Source organism: Myodes glareolus, chromosome 18 (genome assembly GCF_982192425.1).
Source record: "Myodes glareolus chromosome 18, mMyoGla1.1, whole genome shotgun sequence".
In the NCBI taxonomy this organism is placed as follows: domain Eukaryota; kingdom Metazoa; phylum Chordata; class Mammalia; order Rodentia; family Cricetidae; genus Myodes; species Myodes glareolus.
In genome coordinates, this window is record NC_142043.1 from 64,294,583 (window position 1) to 64,316,303 (window position 21,721).

At 44.9% G+C, this 21,721-nt stretch overlaps 1 protein-coding gene across 1 annotated transcript in view; it reads right to left on the bottom strand.

Moving 5' to 3' along the window:
* The window catches only part of Dnah8 (dynein axonemal heavy chain 8), a 220,937-nt gene that overhangs the window by 48,043 nt on the left and 151,173 nt on the right, over nucleotides 1–21,721 (bottom strand). The window contains exons 78-84 of the mRNA XM_087898351.1: nucleotides 21,080–21,270; nucleotides 17,129–17,250; nucleotides 13,883–14,001; nucleotides 12,463–12,665; nucleotides 9,771–9,844; nucleotides 7,556–7,708; nucleotides 6,691–6,846 (exon numbers count right to left, since the gene is read on the bottom strand). Of these exons, the coding sequence (XP_087754477.1) occupies nucleotides 6,691–6,846; nucleotides 7,556–7,708; nucleotides 9,771–9,844; nucleotides 12,463–12,665; nucleotides 13,883–14,001; nucleotides 17,129–17,250; nucleotides 21,080–21,270 (1,018 nt within the window). The remainder of the gene's footprint in view (nucleotides 1–6,690; nucleotides 6,847–7,555; nucleotides 7,709–9,770; nucleotides 9,845–12,462; nucleotides 12,666–13,882; nucleotides 14,002–17,128; nucleotides 17,251–21,079; nucleotides 21,271–21,721) is intronic.

Below are 21,721 nucleotides of genomic sequence, written 5' to 3' on the forward strand. Positions count from 1 at the left end.
ACAGAGGAGCGTGATTCCGAAGACCGTGTGTTTCTTTGGATGGCTTCCAGACTCAGCATTTATGCTCCCTTTGTGTCCTCGTTGGCTTTCTGTTGCTGTGATAAACACCATGACCATAAGCAACTGGAAGGCAGACAGGGTTTATCTGACTTGCTGGTTACAGTCCACCATCAAGGAGAGCCACAGCAGGAGTCTGGAGGCGGGAGCTGTACCAGAGACCGTAGAGGAACATTCTCACTGGCTGGCTTCCAGGCTCACTCTGAGCTAACTTTGTGAGACAACTCAGACCCACCTGCCTAGGGATGATACTGCCCATAGTGGAGACTACATCAGCCAGCAATCAGAGACTGCCCCCTGGACATACCCGCAGGCCAATAGGATAGAGACAACTCTTCAGTTGAGGTTTATCTCCTCCCAAGTGTGTCAAGTTGGCAGCAAAACTAACAGAGATAGTTGTTCTGTTTATCTTGTTGGCCCATGTTGAAATGTTTGGTTCTTCAACCAGATTTAGGAGCTGGGCCATGAAGGGCAGGTGTTCCATCTTTGTCCCCTTAGTGAACAGACTCACAGCTATCTAAGCCACGTTGGTCAGTTACTCTCCTAATGAAGGAACCCTCCCACCTCAGTGAGGTCAATTCCAAGGCTGACTCAGAGTTTTGAAGTTTTTGAGTAGATATCAGAAATGCTGAGGTGAGACTCTTTTAGATTCTTCTGGGAGCCGGGGTGGAGTGGAGCCTTTCAGATACCCACATGAAAACCGTCTCTGCGGCTTCTTCTGTTGTGTAAGCTTCACACAGTAGAGCATAAGTCACTTAGCGAAATGGGAATATTACCCATTTTTGGGGAAAAAAATGAAAAAATAAAAATCTACAGTGAGTTTTACCTAAGCATTTGACTTAATTTTTTAAATTTAAGGTTCAATTAGGCAGCGGGCTGAATGAGATGTAATTCTTTCTTTGCAATTACTGGGGGTACTCGAACTGGCTCCATGGAAACACTTCCATTTATATGCATGGAGCAAGGGCAACTCAGCTGTTCCTTAAAATGCAATTTTCAAAAATTGCCCCAGTGCTGAAACTTGCCTCAGATCATGTCACTTCCTATCAATTTTCATCTAAAGAATTCTCCTTTTAAGTTGGCTCACTGAAGGCAAAGGCAGTTAGTTCATCTTGGGGAAAATATTTTTTTAAAGAAGACAAAATCTTAATGGATGCTTTTTTCCTTTACAAAAATAATTTGAAGTTCTTATGTCTGTCTGTACATGTATCCGCCCACCCACCGACCTCTCTAAATGACAATAACGGAAGAAAAGAATGGCAGCCAGAGAAATGGCCCAGCAGATAAGCATGTTCTCAAAGGCCTCGATGGCACAGCTGATCCCCGAGAATACCACGGTGGGGGGACAGAACTGGCTTCCTGAATCTGTTCTCTGACCACATGTGAGCTATGTCACATGTCCCCCCATAAATGTAAAATTTAATTTAAAAAATGTAATTAAAAAATCATCAAAAAAAGAAGAAAAGAGAAGGAAAAAAAAAGACTCAGCTTATCAGAGCACTGGGACCTGGGTGCTCACTTGGAATCTTGGATACAGGAGCTTCTGAGGCTTAATTAGAATGTTGAATCTCTTCAGTCCAATTAGCATTTTAGAAGCCCGGGGTCAAGGTCTGATTAGCACAATAGAGAAACATTAGAATACATGTGTTCTCAAGAAGTTTTCATCCAGTCGAGAAAATAAGACGCAGAAACCAGGAAAGGACAATGTGACAGCAAAGGCAATTAGCTGCTCAAGTTTACCAGGACGATAAGCCTGGGAAAAAAAAGAAACAAGCCAGACAGCTGACCCAAGGCTTCTGGTTCACAGCGAAAACGAGGCTGTTCTGTGAAAGCAGAAAGGAGGCTGCGGGGTTGGTGACGGCATGGGGAGGACGGCAGGCAGAAGGCCCCACTGCGGTCCAGGGCAAACTTTGGGAGCAGCACGGTCCCCAGGCTCATGTTCTTCATGGGGCGCTATAGACAGATTTGAACACAAAGCTCCCCCCACTCAGAGAATGGCAAACAGGAAGGGGATGATTTTAAGAGCCAGAGTGCTCTACATACGGTTTTAACAACCTAGTCCCCCCTCCCGCACATGCATGTGTGGGGGTGTATGTGGTTGTGTGTCTGTGGGTGTGTTTGTGTGTGTGAGTGTGGGGGAGGTGTGTGTGTGTGTGTGTGTGTGTGTGTGTGTGTGTGTGTGTTTAGAAGTCAGAGCTGGATGTCTTCCTGTATCACTCTCAATATTATTTTTTGAGACAGGGCCTCTCACTGCACCTGATTCCATGGATAGATAGGCTAAGGGACACACTCCAGGGGTCCACCTGTCTCCACTTCCCCAGCTCTGGGATTGCAGACATGGACGGCCACAGCCAGCCTTGAACAGGAGTTCTGGGAATCTAAACCCAGGTTCTCATGCTTGCCTAGCAAGCGCTTTGCAGAGTTCCTTTTCTCCACTGAGGAACACAGAAAACTGAACTCATGATGAAATATGAAAATGTCCTGAGATCACCAAAGAGAGCATGCTCAGCAGTCATCTGAGTGGTGCTGAAGCTCGCCCTGATTTTATGGGCGGCTCAATGCCCTTTGCTGGCTGTAGTTAACTACCAAACCTAGTAAAAACAGAAAATGAGAGTGTATCTAAAAAGAAAGATACACTCTGTACTAAAGAATATGAGTGTAATGTTAAGAGGACAAAAATCACGGCCAAAAATGGTGAGAACCGGTCGGAGACATGAGGACGGGACTGTGAGAGAGAAACTCGCACCGTGCCGCTGTGACTATTCGGAGATATTTAAACAGGATCTTCTAAGCACGCTAGCCACAGCAAGAACTTTTACGTGCACTATTAAGTTTGAAAGGGGTGTTTTGTCAGGACTTCAACCAGACAGGACAAAGCACAGAGGAGGGGAACACTTTCCTGAATGAACACGTATTGACGGTGGCATTCCCTGGGCCCTGGCGATATGGCTGTGCTTATTTAATGTTTAGATTACTTTAAGGACTGAAAAAAAAGTAAAAAAAAGTCCACATTTACAAGTACCACTGCAGGACTCTGGAGATGCCAGAACCCCTCAGGGGCTTGTTATCCTGGACCAGGAGCAGAATGACTGTCGCAGAGAAACAGTAAAAACTCCATCGATAAACTCTAGAAAGGTTTCAGGTGTTAGAAGCTCTGTGGGCAAATCACAAGGATGAGCGGAGGAATTCCCAAACATGAGAAAGTTGTAAAAATGGCAGCAGATTCCTCCCTTAAATGCAGTGGTTGTTTGGCCAGCATCATTCTCAACTTTTGTTGTGTATCAGAATCATATAGGAAATTATTAAATGAAAATGGAGTCTTCCGATCCTCCATGCTTGGCTTCATCATCATCATCTTCGTCTTCATCTTCATCTTCTTCTTCATCTTCATCTTCATCTTAGCCACAGCTCCTTTGAGAAGTTACATCTCAAGCTTTTCTGTATGCATCAGAACTCAGGTGTTTTTTACATATTAGATCCCTGGATATGTATGTATGTATGTATGTATGGATGGATGGATGGATGGATGGGTAGATGTGTCTATGAGTATATGTATGTATATGTATACACATATTATGCATATAGGTATACATATATGAATATGTATGGATGGAGAGATGCCTCAGTAGTTCAGAGTTCATACTGCTCTTCCAGGGAACCAGAGTTCAGTTCCCAGCACCCACATTAGTTGGGCTCACAGCCATGAGTAACTCCAGCTCCAAGAAGACATCTCATGCCTTCTTCTGACCTCCTCAGGCACCTGTACACTTCCATGCATGTACATGTACATATAAGCAAGCACATGCGTGTGCGTGCACACACACACAAACACACAAAACCTAAAAAAACAGAACACTTAGGATTTTTTTTTAAAGACAGGGCCTCTTATTAAACCTTGGGCCCACCAATCTGACTAGATTGGCTGGCCAGGGAGCTCAGAGATCCACCTACCTGCACCTCCCTCCCCTCCACTCTCACCCCTCCCACCTCACTGTGCTGAGGCTGCAGACACAGGTGGCCTTTCCCCGAGTTTTCACAGGCGGTCTCCAGGATCAAACGCTGGTCTTCAACCTGGGTGGCATGCACTTTACAGACTGAGCTCTCAATTTAAAAAAAAATCATTATATTTTGTTTTGTGCTCTCTCTCTCTCGTGCATGTGTGTGCGCTCTCATGAGTGTGTGTGCGTGTGTGCATGCATGTGTGTGTGCATGTGATGTGTGTATGTGTGTGTGCATGTGTGCGTGTGTGTGCACGTGTGTGCTTGCATGTATGCGTGTGCGTGTGTACACCATGGATAACATAACTTCTGGGGGTAGAGGTCAAAGGACAACTCTCAGGTTCTCTCCTTTCACCATGTGCTCCAAGGATGGAATTCTGGTAGCTATGGAAAGCAGCAAGTGTCTTTAAGCCATCTTACCCATGTAAGCCATCTTGCCAGACCCCCAATCTTTTGTATACTGACTTTCCACTATTTGCTTCCCAGCTCTAAAAGCAGAAATGTTGTTTTTTCTCTGTTTGAACCCAAACATGCATCTTGTTCGCTGCAAGCACAGTTTGGCCCCTGATAAATCAGAGGCTTGGGCCTCTTCTGTTCAGCACTCAAAGCCCACTAAAAGCAGGGTTTGACACACTGACTATATGGGAAATCCCTCCCCACAACCACTCTCCAGGGTGAGCTCAATGGAAGAGTTGAGTCACTGTGACTGGGAATAGTCAGAAAATATTGTTATCTGTGAATGGGGGATCAAACAACAGGGTCACAGCAGTATTTGAACTGGAGTGTGATAAGGGGAACAATCCTCAGATAGGACTGCATGAAATTGGTCTCTGGAAAGCTGTAATTTACAATCCAAAAGCCATGGAGGAACTTAGTCAAAACGACTACCCACGAAGCATGAAAGCCTATGTGTATTCTCCCACACTCGGGGGATGGAGAAACACCCCCTGCCCTCTGGAGGCTGCACAGGACCCAGAGCAGTGCTGGGGACAATGAGCCAGGGGACAGTAGCAATTCCTGAGGGAAAGTAGATTTCCCTACTTCCTTGGGGGGCATGAGGGACTTATGTACTCCATGTGGGTACAGCTGAGATTACACCTGCCAGGACATGGCCAAAGGCTCATTTTGTCATTCTCCCAAGCCTCTGGAAAGGAGAGACACTGGAAGACGCTTCCTGATGCCTCCGTGAAACCAAGGAATACCCTATGTGAATTAAAGGCATAACATTTTCCAACACTGAACCCAGCCACACCTCAAACAGAGTTTTTAAAAAAATCCTACAAGTAAGTTTCTTAATAACTATAAAATAATTAAACCACAACATAAGCAATTAGTGATAATCAACAGAAGTTAACTGGTGTGTGTCGGCACCAGCCTGGCAGGGTGGTTACCCCTCCCTCACAGCAACTGCTAAGAACTAGGGACTGAACAATCCATCACAGCCAGGACACCCCAGATCTACCATGGATGACACAGGCTCTCTAAGACTCAATTGCCTTAGTTTTTGTATGTGTGTGTATGTGTATGTGTATGTGCATGCATGTATATGTGTATACATGTGCATGTTTGTGTATGTGTGCACGTGAGCATGTATGTATGTGAAAGCCAGAAGACAACCCCTGAAAGTCGATACTTAGACACTGTCTACTTTTTTTTTTTAAACAACAGAATCTCTAACTGGCCTGGAACTCACCGAGTAGTCTAGGTGGTTGGCTGGTGAATGCCAAGGACCTGTTTGCCTCTGCCTCCTCAGTACTGAGATTACAAGTGTTCACCACCATACCCAGCTCTTTATATGTAGGTTCTGCGAGTTGAACTTGGGTCCTTAGGCTTACAAGGCAAGCAATGGGCTGACTGAGCCATCTCCCCAGGGCAGCTGCCTCATTTTCAACCCTATTTTGAAAAGCAGTGGTTGTTACTCTCTGAGAGGGTGTGGATAAAATTCTTGGCCAACCCAGGCACTTTCAAGTCCAAGTTTTGTTCTTAATAATCTGTTGTTCACTGTACAAATATTTGCTGTGCTCAGTGTTGTGGTCTGAGTAGGAAACACCCCCCACGGGCTCATGTGTTGAAGGTCGAGTGTCCAGTTGGCAGTGCCATTTTTGGAGGTAATAGAAACTTCAGGACTAGGTTGCAGGAAGTAGGTCCCTTGAGGATACAGAATTTGAGGGGTGTCTGATCTGCGGCAGTATTCTGTCTTGATTTCCGGTTTCTGGCCACCATGGGATGATCAACCTCTGCCACGTGCTCCTCACACTAATGTGTCTTCCTTGTCTTGATGCCGAGTGATAGAGCCATCTGACTTAACCATCTGCAGCCAAAGGAAATGCCTCCCCCTGAAACGGTTTCCCTCAGGGATTTCTCATAGCAAGGAAAAATGACTAAGGCTCCCCAACTATGCCTCACAATGCCGTGACCGCAGAAGAGTGAGTCAGCAGGATCAAAGGCGAAGCCTCTGTAGCCAAGAAGCTCATGGTTGCACAGTAGGGGTACAGGTGGAATCACAGGTGGGGTGAAATGCCAGGAAGGAAATGGGGGCATGGAAGCTGATGCCATCCTCCCCAGGGCTCTCTCCCATGGTCGCGACACCAACTCATTAGCGCCCCCTAGCAGTGAACACTGCTTTCCTGGTTACCTGCACAGTGGAGTGCAGAAAGGCCACTGTGTAGAGCATGGGCTTCCACATGGGTAAGTTGCTGATGTCCAGGAGGTCTTGGTTGATTCCGGCGAACGTCCTTTTCAGGCCTGCCCGCACACCCTGGGGTGGTTCGTTGGTGAACTTGAGAGAAGTCTGTCAAGACAAGCAGTTGTGTTATTGTTACAAAGTACTATAGGGGAGCTGGGAGAGGGCTCAGTGGCTAAAACACTGGTTGCTCCTGCAGAGGACCCAGGTTCGGTTCCCAGCACCCATGCAGTAGCTTACAACTGTCTGTGACTCCAATCTCAAAGGATCTAGTGCCCTCTTCTGGTCTCCAAGGGCACTGCATGCATGTGATACATAAATACAGTTAAAAACAACCACACATATAAAATAAGTCAATTAATAAAAAAGAAATCATAGTATATTAGGCAACAACATCCTTATAGCATAGAATATGTGGTCTGGAATTCAGCAGAGTAAAAGCCAATTACGCTGATCAGAGGATAAACCTGATAAATGAATATGACCTTAGAACTCTCATGTGAAAATACTATACAAGCCTGGTTACTATAGCCAAGATTTATACACTCTGCTGTGTTCCTTCACTTACAAACTGTGTGACATTTATTTATTCTTTGGGTGACCTGGCGTAGGCCACAGTAAGCATGTGGAGGTCAGAGGACACCTTGCAGAAGTCTGTTCTTTCCTTCCACCACACATGTTCTGAAGGTCAAACTCAGGTCGCTGGGCTTGGCAGCAAGCACTTTGATCCAAGGAACCATCTTGCCCTTCCCATTCACCCTTCAGTACTGTCAGTCATGAACTATGTTGTGAACCTGGTTAACTCTTGCTAACAAACCTGGAGTAATGTAATTGGGAATCGGTCGTGGGGCTCCGTGGTTATCCATACTCGGAAAGAGTCCTCCATGGTTTCCGTGGTCAACATCGTCTCTAGTAATTCGTCCATGAATTCTAGACCGAGGTGACAGTTTTGCAGTAACACCCAGCCACCCTGTATCCAGAAAAAGAGCCCATATTTATTTCTCATATCTTGTGATTATTTACCAAAACAAAACACACCATTTCAAAAATAAGTTTGCTTATGGCATGATTGTTTTGAGTCGATATTTACTAATTAAAAAGAACTATATGTCAACACTGTCATCTGTTCAGGGCCCAAATCTGGAGATTTGGAATCAAGTGGCTAACTACTGTGATGAATGAAGTTGTATTTTGGCACCCCTAGCGCCTCAGAGATTAGAAATGAAAACTTGAGTGTGTGCGCCATCTAATGGTGAGGTTGGTAACTTGCATAGGCTTGCTTAAGGTATGTAAGAACCCACTCAACAGCACACCAAGAGGACAGCTTCACAGTCATCTATTACAGCGCTTGTCACCACCTTCTGAAAGTCAGAGGTGATGTATGTGGTGGCGTTTGCTAGCCAAGCTTTCTAAATCATACTGTTTGTCATCCCTTTTCCCAGGGACTGCTGAAAATATGATTTATTAAGCTCCGCCTAAAGGGTTAAGTACAGCAGTAAGTCAGAGCCCATCACTCCCCTATAAATGTGAAAACAAGACTATCCACTCATTTGCTGAGTCGGTGCCAGCTCTATACTTCAGGCTGGCCTTGAACTCACTGTGTAGTCTAGGCTACTCTTGAACTCTCAAGTCTCTTTCTTCTAACCTCCAAGTACTGAAATTACAGGTACGCATCACCGTGCCCACTGTCAACATTTCAATATCTAGATGTAACTACAGTAGCCTAGATAACTACATCTACAAACTGCTAAATGCAGTAAATGCATGCTAAGGTACTTAAACTTTGCCTTCAATTGGAAGGGAAGAATCTGAGTTGGGCTGGCTTAAATAGCAAAGAGGACACATTGGGCTTATCATGAGTTATAGAAGATGAAATTTAACATCATGGACGCAGTACTTTCTGGTCCTTTACTCAGCGTTCAGTGATATTAGATGTGTCTGAAATCTGAGGTTCCCAAGGTCACATTTCTTTCTGATAATGCCATTATCAGTACATTATGAGAAACAGATGTGGAAGTTACAAAAACTATCATCCCAAAGAAGATAAAAGTCAATGTAATATTTAAAAGTTTTCCTGCTCACTGAAACTTAAAAAAGGATCACTTTTTCCCAAAGTAGAACAGACAAATCACCCAAAAGGGTGGAAGATCTGACTCAAGTAGAAATAATTGCACATCATTGCCTTGATATATAAATTAAATATAATTTATTATTGAATTTAATTAGGTGATAAAGATTAAGGCTTAGGGCACTTGAAAATTAATGACCAGCTTGAAATTTTGATGACCTAAGTAGAGCTTTGGACCATTACCCCTCACTGGTCATTAATTCCCAGGGAAAAGCCGTGACAAAGTCGCCACAGACATGATGAGATCAAACTCTTAAAAACAAACCAAGATTTCTATCTTACATTTATAAATTATGCCCTTTCTTATTACAGCTGAGATGGCTATCTGCAAAAGCATTTCTACGAAGTTAACGATCTGTGTATTTATTAGGCACAACATCAACTTCCTCTCAACATTCCACTTCAATAAAAATCATCATCAATACTTAAACAAAAAGTTCTCAACTATTTCTTATTTGCCTGAAACGATCCATTGTTGAAAAGTGAAAGCCCGCCTTTAACTGAAAATTGAAATTTAACGGCCCTGATTTGTTCCTTATATTAATAGTGACCATGAAATTCCAAGATGGCTGGTGCTGTAACCTTAGGAACCAGATGTTGTGCCTAGACTGTAAATAGATAGATGGATGGAAAGATACAAAAAAAAAAAAAAGGTGAATGTGGACCATGGAAAACAACAAGCTTGTAAAGGACATAGAAAACAGTCCTTTCTATAGAGCTACAAGGAGGAAAACTGCCTTGAGATACAAGGTCACAGATGACCAAAGGCTTGACCATGCAACACGAATGGAAAATGAACATCAGAGGAAGGATGCTTTCAATTACTATCGCTTCCAAGGTAGACCAGATGGATGGAGGAATGGTAGTGCTTAAGTCAAAATGATGGTGGTCCCTGGTTGCATACCTGTTGCATGGACATCTGAATCAGTTTTCGGGCATGCACTTCTTGTCCTTGTCCCATTGAGATAGTTCTACATTCTGTAACACAAGAAGAAGCTCACAATAACAAGATGCCAATTTTACTATTGTCTCCTTCCCTCCTTTCCTCTAAGAAGGACCTAGTTTTCCATGGTGCTGACCAGAAAATGTAGGGCACAGAGAAATGGAGATACCAAAACCAGAAATGGGGAGGAATATGAGAGCAAAAGACACAGGCTGGACTTCAAAAGAGTGCATGTGTATGTGTTTGTGTATCCATGCATGTGTGTGCACGTGTTCATACATGCATGTATGCATGTGTTTATGTGTGCATATGTGAGCTCATGCATGCATCTGTGTATGTCTAATTTGGGGGTATTTCATTTTGCCCTATTGATTTGTTTATTTGTTTTTAGCCAGTTGCACACTGATTAAATTATTGCCATTTGATAAAGCTTTAAAAATTTAAGAGCGTTCATTTCCAATTACTGTTTTTTCTTTTCAAGCTTCTGTGGCTATTCTTGTCTGTCTGTGCTGATGATCTAATATCTTCCTGGGATCCAATTAGGGGAAAATGATGTTTGAATTTCAATTAGACTTACAGTCGATTTATAGACCAATCTATAAAATATTGACACCTTTACAATATTGAATTCTAATGCTGGGAATCAGTTTTAATCCTATTTATTTGAATTAACTTTTCATGTCACTGAGAAAGTTTTATATTTTTCTTTAAATGGGTATTCTTAAAATGACCCATTTCATCTTTATTGCTAAGTTAATGGAATTTTTACATTTTATTTTTACAAGAAAGCACAATTGATTTTTTTAAAAAAATATTTATGTTGTGAATAGTCACCTTGCTGAACTGTTCTATTAAGTAGGATAATTTTCAGTTGATTCATTTGTGGTTTGAACTAGGCGATTACATTGTCTGAGAGTAATGGTGGCATTTTTGGTCCCTCCTTTCCAGTAGTTACATCTTTTATTTATGATTCTCACAATACGTTAGCTGTATCTTCCACCAGGATGTTTAATCACCGTGGCAGTGGGCAGACATCTTTGTCTTGAGTCTGACTTTAATGGGAATGTCTCAGCTGTTCACCAATGAGGCTGCTGCCAACGCCTCCAGCACACCAATCACTTCAAGATCTTCTGCTCCTAGCTTTGCAAAGTCAAATATGGATGCTGAACTTTTTAAAAAATGCTTTTACTGCCTTTGGTGTTTGTGTGTGTGTGTGTGTCCATCTGTCTGACTGACTGTGTGTCTGTGTGTGTCTCTGTGTGTATGTGTGTGTGTGTATGCATATGCATGCCAAGGCCGAAGTGTGGCAGTCAGAGGACAGCTTGTTGGAGTTGGTCATCACCTTCCACCTTTATGTGAGTTCCGGGGATTGAACTCAGATCATCAGGCTTGGCAGCAGACACCTTTACCAGCTGAGCCCTCTTGCTGACCACAAAGAGCTTTCCCAATCGTTACAAAGTAAACGAATCAACTCTGCAAGCATGGCTATGGCGACTTTATGTAGCAATGCCAGTGACGCCCAGGCTCCCTGAGTATGTGGAGAGAATCAACGGTTCCATTCACAGGACAGGGCCCCCATCCTGGAGCCCCACTGACTCCATCACTGCTGCCTTGCTTGGGTGCTGTAAGTTCTTGCCCTGGGATAATATTCCTTCTGTCTCTTATTGGTAATGAAGAAATAGTCTAATATCGAGAACATGGAGCTTCTTTATAGGGGTCAGGGCTGAAGAGAAAGCTCAGTGGCTAAGAGGCTCAGTAGCTAACTTGCTACTTTTACAGAGGAGCCAAGTTCAGTCCCCAGAACCCACATCAGGCCGTTCACAAATTCCTGTAAGTCTCTTCTGGTACCCACATTCACCACACCACACATACCGACAACAGACACACACAAACACATAACTAACAATAAGATAACACCTTAAAGAACGCAGTGCTTTCTCCAGAATCTGTGCAGCCATGAACCTAAGATCTGTTGTTTATTCCTACAGAATGCAGTTACAGCTGTTGTACATTCTGTTTCGTTACGTTCACATCTGTCTTCTCCAGCTGTGCTATGCTTAGCCCCAAACCTCTGAATGACTCATTACTAACTTGTTACTTAACAAAAGCACAAACAAATGAATCCCTGGCCGTCAGACATTTCAATAATGGTTCTAGTTTTTCAGATTGTGACAAAATACACTTTGGTGTCATTTTATAAAAACGTGGTAGCAGTGGATGATGGCTCCTGGTCACTCTTGCGTCCTTCCTGCTGTCCGCCAGCACAGCCATCAGCTGGTAAAACAGTCTGAGAAAGATACCGCTTTCTCCCGCCCTGTTCAAAGACACCTGTGTCTCAGGTACAAATGGACAAAAGAGGGGGAGAAAGCTTAATTTTTAAATATAGCTTTGTTTCATAGACAATTTTCCTCTTCTCTTTCTTTTAAGACAGGGTCTCACTGTGTAATCCTGGCAGGACCAAGGATCACTATGTAGACCAGGGTAGCCTTGAACTCACAGAGATCTGCCTGCCTCTATCTCCCAAATGCCAGGTTAAAGGTGTGCGTCACCGAGCCTGGCCACAGATTCTTCTCTAAGAATCACTCGTGAAAGGTGATATTCAGAGCAAGCATGGGTGTGCGGTTAAACTTCATAAACAAAAGGTCAGTCATACCCAGCTTCAGTTTTTTGGCCAGGGCATCAATCTGGATGGTGGGGTCAGAGCCCATGGACAGGAAACAGATCAGAGGCGTATGTGTGTCGCTTTCTTCCCACGTCTTCTCCAGATTTAGGATAACTGGCTCAGTGTACTTCTCCTCCAGAGAGTCCGCGATGTATTTTCTTGCTTGAAAAACGGTGCGGTCTGGGCACCAAGATCTTGAAATGAATAAAGAATTAGAGGAAGTAAGTTCAACATGCTCCCCCTCTGTCTCTATCTAATTCTGCAGATGAAAAGGCCATGCGTCTAATTAACAAAGGGACAGCAGGCGCGCCCTCCCTTCCGCGGGGCTGTATGAGAGGGGTGGCTAGCTTTGCTATCCCTGGCTGAGCACAGATTTAATCGGGTGAGGGTTGGTGTCCGGTACTGGCAGGGAGCTGGGTAGAGTCAGTAACAACAGAGTGTCCTCTGCCAGCCCCAGCCCGTGATGGAAGCTGACCTGCTACTGACTCTGAAGTTCTGCTGTCTTCAGAGAGGATGGGTGTGCCAAAGAAATAAGCTATCAGCAAGCAACGGTGTTTGACCCATTTGTGCGTCACACACCCTAACAGGTTCAACACACACAGGACACATCGAATAAATCAATGCCAGGCAGTTATCGTTTAGATTTGAGATGTGCTGTCTCTCAAGCAGACTCTCACTTACCAGCTAATAACACTCACTGTTCATGTGACATGGGCCCAATGTTAAAATGGTTGGTATAAGACAAATGTGCTTATTTCAGTGAAAACAAGTAACCCTTTCATACTCTGCTGAGTAGGGCGTCACCACTGCGGCCACTCTGGTCACTCTCATGGGTGACAACAGTCAGCAAACAGCGTTTCCAATGGCAAGCTCTGGTATGCTACAGTAGGAAGCAAAACTGCCCTAAATAATCCATCTCTTTTTCTAGTTATATTCCGTGTGTGTGTGTGTGTGTGTGTGTGTGTGTGTGTGTGCGTGTGCACAAGCCAGAGCAAGAGTGTGGAGATCAGAGGATAAATTGTTGGAGCTGCTTCTCCTTCCACAGGACTCAAACCTCGGGCAGTCAGGTTTGGCAGCAAGCACTTTTTTACCCACTGAACGATCCCACCAGCCCAAGTTCCATTTCTTTTTTTTTTTAACAGAGGTAAATTCAATAATGAATGATTCACCCACGATCAAATGGATAAAAGAGACATAAAAACATTATCTTTCCTGCTTTCTCTAAAAGCCCTACTGCTCATACATTGTTGAAACCTCTCTCTGGCTGTCATTTACTGTCAAGGACCTGCAGGGCTGCTTCCCCACACAATGCACAGAACAGCAGGGAACGTGATGATGCTGACTGCCGAGGTCAGACTTGTGATGAGGTCCAGTGAGTGATGCTTCCAGGTCTCGATGGCCCTGTGCTCACCTGATGAGCAGAAGCTTGCGGCAGGTATCCAGGGAATCATTATATCCATCAGGGATGATCTCCTCCTCCGGGGCGTCTTTATCGAACCAGTTTTTCCACCCCTTCTCATTCCGAGATATCTAAGAGTAACAAGCCAATAACTAAGACGCAAGACTGCATGAGATCGGGATGAACCAGACCTTCCAAAGGACCCCCAGAGAGCCACTCTTGCTGGCTCTTAGCTCACAAAGCAAAACAACCCCACTATTGTCTACAATGACCTGAATAACATAGAAACAGTGTTACTATTGCTTTCAGTTTTGCTAGTCGCCTTCCTGGGTCGTTTACTACAATTAGAATAATGTATCAGTGACACAAACGGTTAGCAAGGATGGCAATAGATCAAGGCTTCTCAGTAGTGACACTGACACTTGGGGATGGACATTTTATGAAGTACGGGGGGGCTGTCCTGGGCGTGGTAGTGTAACTGGCATGAGAGTCACTTGTGTCCCACTGTGGTTAACATATTCAAACCACAGGTTCCAAGAGGGTGGAATCCCACCCAGGAATCTCATGCTAGAAGGAAGGGCCGAGGCCCTGGGAGCAGCTAGAGGACTGTGCCTCATGAAGAATGATTTGTGACTTGTTTTAGGCCACCTTGCATCAGAGACTGGAGCTGGCACAATGGAAGATTCAGTGACAGCAGAATGTCACTGTGAGCCTGCCTGCTTACTCGGGCATGCCTCTTGACTCCCTTAGCTTAAATCTGAACCCCAGGTCACACCTGTGAAGTCAGATTGAGAGCAGGGAGTCACCAGATCTCTGCGAGATTTCTTTGTACCTCTTTTTAGTGCGGCTGCATTGAATCTCATTTTTCTGCTTTTCAGTATGAATTGGTCTCTTTAATTGGCTTATTGGGACAGGCAGTTGAGCCCGTAAGGACCGGATCTAACCCTAATCCCTTTGGTAACAGCAAGCGAGCTTCGCAGCATCTCCGTTCTCTACCCACTAGATGCCAGTAGCATCCCTACCTTCCAGTTGGAATGATCGGAAATGTCTCCAGACACTGCCACATACCCTGCTGGGGGTGGCACAAAATTACCCTCCACTGAGAACCACGGATGTGGACCAATTCCCCTGAACACTGATATCTATTTAAAAATAGCAAGAGAAGTCAAAAATCCAAACTTTTATTTTCCTAGCAAGACATTAAAGCTGAGAGCGGGAGAAGTCTCTCAGAGTGGGTCTCAAGTAGCTGCTCATCGGAACGCATGCAGGGGACCTGGGGGGTGCGGGAGCATTAAAAGGTGCCCCTGCTGCCCAAGTGCCATTGAGTCTAATTATAAACCCTGTGCTGCTGAGCCTGTCCTATAATCCTCAGCAGCCGCCAGGCTGGGGTCCTCAAGATGGTTTGTCAGCACTTTTGAGAAACCTATAGTGAGCATTAAAAGCGGACGGCACAAGTTCACCTCTCAGATCCTATGAGCCAGGCCCGGGGACTGAACTTTTTCCTCCCTCTAGCCCACTCACTTTATGTTATAATCATACCTGTGCTTGTGGATCTGAGCCACTCAGCAGTCACAAGCCCTTGTCAGGTGACTTCCCCCATCATGCTCCATCTTAGTTTTGGAGGCAGGGACCCTCACCTCTGCAAGCCCCAGAGATCCTGTTGTTTCTGTTTCCCAAGCACTGGGATCACAGACATGTGTCAGCTCTTCCGGGGGTTTTTGTTTGCTTGTTTGTTTGTTTGTTTGTGGGTTTTTGTTTTTAAAACGTAGGTCTCAAGGGTCTGGTGGCAGGTTCTCCTGCTTGCACGGTTAGCACCATCTGCCCAGCTCCTTCTTATTTGGGTCACAGAGAGGTGGGAAAACACTCAAAGCTGGGTATCCTATCAGCAGTTCACAGTAGAGGACACCGACAGAGCGGGTTGTTAACCAATTAACTCTGCATGCAGTTCAATTGCTTCAGCCTTGTCCCCAGGGCAGTATGAGACAGGGGAGGGGTTCTGAAGTGCATCTAGACTACCCCCTGGAAATTACAGCGACTCAATTGCTCTTCCACCTTATTCACAGGGGTAGATCAAACCAAGGGGTCCCAGATGTGGCTAGTATCTCTATCAGCATACTCTGGGGATCCTGCTATTTGCCCTCTGAGGATGCCAGGCCCCCTTGACATCTACCCGGGTTTCTGAACTTTGGCTTTCTTGCTTATGTGGCAAGCACTATAACTGTTGGGCCATTTCTCCAGGTCATTTTACGTTTGCACCAATAAGCCAATTTGGTTTTTTTTTAAAGTACGCTATCCTCTTAATAAGATTCCAACTCAAAATTGCATGAATGACTTAATCACAGGCAGAGGTAGAATGCAAAAGCATTGATGTAATGGAAGGGTCCACTCATCCAATCCTTGTACTTCTGGATGTACTCAAGCAGGAAGAGAGAGAGAACCCTTGGGGGCTGGGGTAAGGGAATAGGCTGGAGGGGGTGGGCTGGGGTGGTTGAGCTGGGAAAGCACCTGTCATGCTATCCATGAGGACCCGTGTGAAAAGCTGATTGTGGAGGCATGTGTCTGGAATCCCAGCGCCAGGGAAGTAGAGACAGCAGAGCCCTGGGACTCTATCCTGGACAACCTGCACTACTTGGTAGGATGGATGGAGCCAAAAGAACGACACCCAAGGTTAACCTCTGGCTCCTGCATGCATGTACCCACATGTGCATGCATAGTCGTGCACATACCCAAAGCCTGTGAAAGGTTCCCTCTGAAGTCCATCCATCCACACCCCACCTCCCCTGCCCAGAAGGCCACACTAGCTTTAAACCAGTGGTTCTCAACCTGTGAGTCAAGGCCCCTTTGGGGATCAATCCCTTTCACACGGATCACCTAAGACCACTGGAAAACACAGATTTTATATTACAATTCACAACGGTAGCAAAATTACAGTTATGAAGCAGCAACAAAAAAAAAAAATTTATGGTTGGGGTCACCATAACATGAGGATCTGTATTAAAGTGTCGTGGCATTAGGAAGGTTGAGAACCACTGATTTAATCTTTGCTTTGCTTTCAAGCCAGGGTCTCACTATGTCGGTCAGGATGGCCTGACCACTTGATCCCCCTGCCTCAGTCTCCTGAGGACTGGGACTGCAGGCATGGGCCATCACACCCATCTAAATCCATAGGGTAGAAACTGTCACCAGCAGGCCCTGGTTAAACAACCGGCTGTGTTTTCATCTGCAGACCTGCGTTTTATGGAGCCCCTCTTCCTTTACCTGGTTCATAATTTCTGCAAACTGGGGGAGCTTACTGAGCTCCACGAGGTTCAGCCATGTCATGTCCAGGATCCAGCGAAAGGGTTTGGGGGGACACGCCTTCAGGTCCAGAGCTGCTCCACCTGGGAAGACATGCAAGACACATTGATAGCACCAGCTTGCTATTCACTCTTACGAATATACTTTCCCAGTAACAAGATACCAATGGCCTCTTCTTGAATTGTTGTGGTGGCTTTTATTTTCCCTTAGCAATTTGGGATTTGTAAAATTTTTATCAATGGATAGAATGATCTGTCTTTGTGTGACTTTTATAGTTGCCTGTCAGTCACTACCGCACCACTGCAAGTTCTATACTCTGTAATATTTCCCACCAGGTCAACTAGATGGTTAGATAAACAGACAGAGGGAGGAAACTAAAGGGAGAGGAAGCCATTATGGGGCTAGTAAGAAACCTGGCACTAGAGAAATTCCCAGGAATCTACAAGCATGACTCCAGCTAAGACCCTAAGCAATTGTAGAGAGGATGCCTGAACTGGCCTTGCCCTGTAGTCAGATTGATGACTATCTTAAATGTCACCATAGAGCCTTCATCCAGCAACTGATAGAAGCAGATACAGAGATCCACAGTGGAGCACTGGGCTGAGCTCCCAAAGTCTAGTCAAAAAGTGGGAGGAGTGAGAATACAAGCAAAGAGGTCAAGACCATGATGGGGAATCCCACTGCAACAGCTCACCTGGGATCCTACCAACTCTACCCTGACAGGGAAGAAACCAGCAAAGGACCAAACTAGACCCTCTGAATGTGGGTGACAGTTGCATGGCTGGGGCAGACTGAGGGCCACTGCCAGTGGCACCAGGATTTATCCCTACTCGTTGTACTGGCTTTTTGGAACCCATTCTCTTTGGAGGGATACCTTGCTCAGCCTAGATATAGTGAGGAGGGCCTTGGTATTGCCCCAAAGCAATATGCTAGTCTTTGTTGAATCCCCATGGGAAGACTTACCCTGTCTGAGCAATGGATTGGAGGGGGGGGAGTGGGAAGAAGGTAGAGAGAATGGGAAGAGGGGAGGGTGTGAGAACTGGGATTAGTATGTAAATGAGAAAAGATGGGGTTTTTGTTTTCTTTTTTTGAAAAGATAGTTTTTTAAAAAAATAAACTTTTTTTTTAAAAAAAAAAAAGAGCAGAAAGTGCTTTTAACTGCTGAGCTGTCTCTAACCTCACAGACTCTGACCAAACGCTTCCCTTTCACAAGAACATACAGGGCAATAAAAATATGAGGGGTTCAGGTCTTTGCTCCCCCCATTTAGCATCTTCCTGAGAAACTGTATAAATTGAAGTGTTGCATATTAAGAAAGAAAGAAAGAAAGAGAGAGAGAGAGAGAGGGGGGAAGGGAAGGAAGGAAAAAGAAAAGAAAGGAAGGAAGGAAGGGAGGGAGGGAGGGAGGGAGAGAGAGAGAGAGAGAGAGAGAGAGAGAGAGAAAGAAAGAAAGAAAGAAAGAAAGAAAGAAAGAAAGAAAGAAAGAAAGAGAAAGAAAAAAGAGTCTTACATAGACTCCCTTTCTCTACTACAAAGGACTTGAGGGGTCTACGGCTCTGAGAGCTGTGACACCCTCAAAATATCAAGCAAGCTTCCTCACTTCTTGCCCCCCTAAAACTGAGTGTAAGCAGAAGCTTTGCTTTTCCATCATTACTGCTAATGGAAGAGCAGATACTGGGAGAAACAGCCACCTTCATCAACTGACGCTTCTCTACCACAGGGACAGAACCCTCCCCTGCACCGTTTCTTCTGCATCTTCTCCAAGGAAGCGTTCCTTGAGACATCAGAAGAAGACAGCTAGACTACCTCAGTGCTTTCAAGCACCGTATTCGTGAACCAAAGGGGAGAAATTACAGGGAGATTCCTCCCAAAACACCCTGGCTATTTACCCTACACCTGCACTTCCTTGGACAATGGGCTCTCTCTCTCTCTCTCTCTCTCTCTCTCTCTCTCTCTCTCACTCACTCTCTCTCCCCCCCCTCTCTCTCTCTCATTCTCTCATCTGTCAGATGAGAGTAACGGAATGATGGGATAGCAGACTCTACCACGTGGTTGCTGTGAGGTTAGGAAAAGCTATGCCATCATTAGTGATTGTTTTGACATTTAATTTGTATCTTCCTCAAATTTTTTAAGATTCAGGTCTTATGAGCAGCTTATGAAAGCCCCCATATAGCAAAACAAAGATAATATTTTTCTAAAATAAACCGGCAAGGAAACAGGGCTATCCGTTGATCTACAGGGCAGGTTTGCCCCTGGTCTCCATTTCATTTTCCAAAGTGCCCTGACATCCTGAGCTGGAGAAGGAAGTGAAAGGCACCTTACAAATACTGCAGAAAACAAGAAATAATTGATACCTAAGAACTGTCACTCCTGGGAAATCAAACATTGCTGTGGCCATAAATATCAGAAGTTCTCCCTTGAGTACTGAGCTCACAATGATAAAAAAAAAAGTCCATGATATAAGAGTTTATTTGTTAAGTCTATGAAAAAGCATTAAAAAAAATAAGCCATACTATCCTTTAAAAATAATTCCATCAAAATGGAAGCCAGTTTGAAACTAAAGCAGACCATACAATAAACCAGCTTTGTTCAGGAAATACCCTCCTTTTCTGCTGAGCTGATTGTAGTGCTGTCAATCAACCGATCGTGCAATTCCAAATTAATCTTCCTAAAGCACTGCTTTGTTCCTGCCTCATCCCTGCCCATAAAACACTCAAAGGCTCCCTCCTGCCGGCTGAATTGAACCCAAAGTCCCCAGGCTGGCGGTGCTGGCCCTGTGCAATCTCGCTCTCCAGTTTGATGAAAAGGGCTCACACATATGCTCCCACCACAGCCCAGGTGAGCGGCCATCTTTATCCTGCTGCAAAGACCCCTCCCCTGTGTGTCTCTATGCATCTCAGCCTCCTCTCACTCACAAACCCTCTTTCAAAGAGGTCTGTTTCTTTTGGCAAATAGCTCTGGTCTGGCTGCTATCATTAATGAGGCTTTGTCTGGATGGGAGGGTATCTCCGATCCACATGTGTCTCAGACACAGGCTATGTTCCTGGACCCTCTTAGTTTTGACAAGCCCTATGTGACTAGTAGGATGCTAGGCTGTGGCGCACATCCTGACCCCCCCCCCCCAACACAATGCTCCCTTGCTCTGCAGCATCTTGTCTGCGCTGTGTGCCAGCCTGCCCTTGTTTCCACACTACCACACTCCTTACCCAACCTTGGGACCATTCATGAAGCTACCCAACTCTACCAAGGAGCCATGCTGCCTCTGAGGTGGGTGTGGCAGCAGCTCCTATCTGAACTTTCGTGGTTTGATGTTTCTAAAATTATTTGGGGGGTGGGTGTCAAATCCAAAGCCAGCCTCAGCTATGCAGACAGGTCCTGTATAGAAAAGAGAAAGAAAAAGAGAAGGGAGAGAAGGAGGAAGGGGAGCAGAGAGGCAGCAAGAATAAAGTTTATCACAAGCTTTTCCTCGCTTTGACAACAGGCTCCCTAAGCATGGGCAACAATGAAGAAACCAAATCAATTAAACTAAAAACACAGAGTCAAGACAAAGCCCAGATTTTTGGTAAACAGAACTATAGTAGTGGAAATTGAAAGAGACCAGAGGAGGGCGAGAGGGAGATTAAGAAAATAATGCTGCTTTCATTAGGGTACCACACTGTTTCCTCCTGCATCCCTGGAATGGCATCATTAGGGTATCACACTGTTTCCTCCTGCATCCCTGGAATGGCATCATTAGGGTACCACACTGTTTCCTCCTGCATCCCTGGAATGGCGTCATTAGGGTACCACACTGTTTCTTCCTGCATCCCTGGAACAGCATCCAAGTATATCAAAGAGCCCACTGGAGCCAGCGTCCGCCCGCGCTGCCCCTGCTCTCACTCCCAGCCAGCCCAGCCACGCTCCCCACATCTCACCTTTAATCAGAGCCTGGAACTCTTTGTGCTTGACCGTCCCTCTCTGAAGATCAATCTTTAAGGTCATGAGTAGCACAAAGAGGAATTTGTGGTTCTCGTACAGGCCTCTCACAGAGTAGGTAAAAACCTCATATGTCAGGTACTCGATGATATTTGTAATTCTTTTTTGAGGTAGTGGAGACTTTTCAGATCTGCAGTCCATTTTTAAAATCAAGGAGATAAAAAAAACCCATTTTCTTTAAGACTGGAAATAACAAAACGCGAGTGTATGTTTCTGTGAGAGGGTGTGGGGGGGTGAGGGGGGATGTATATCTATGTGACCAGAGTTTGACATCTGATGTCTGGTATCTTCCTCAATCTATCAACACCTTATTTATTTATTTTTTGGTTTTTTGTTTTGTTTTGTTTTTTGGGTTTTGTTGTTGTTGTTGTTGTTGTTGTTGTTGTTGTTTTTCAAGACAGGGTTTCTCTGTAGCTTTGGAGCCTGTCCTGGAACAAGCTCTTGTAGACCAGGCTGTTCTCAAACTCCCAGAGATCCGCCCTGCCTACCTTTGCCTCCTGAGTGCTGGGATTAAAGGCATGTGCCACCACTGCCTGGCTTTTTTTTTTGGACCACCTTATTTTTTTTAAGAACTATTTTTT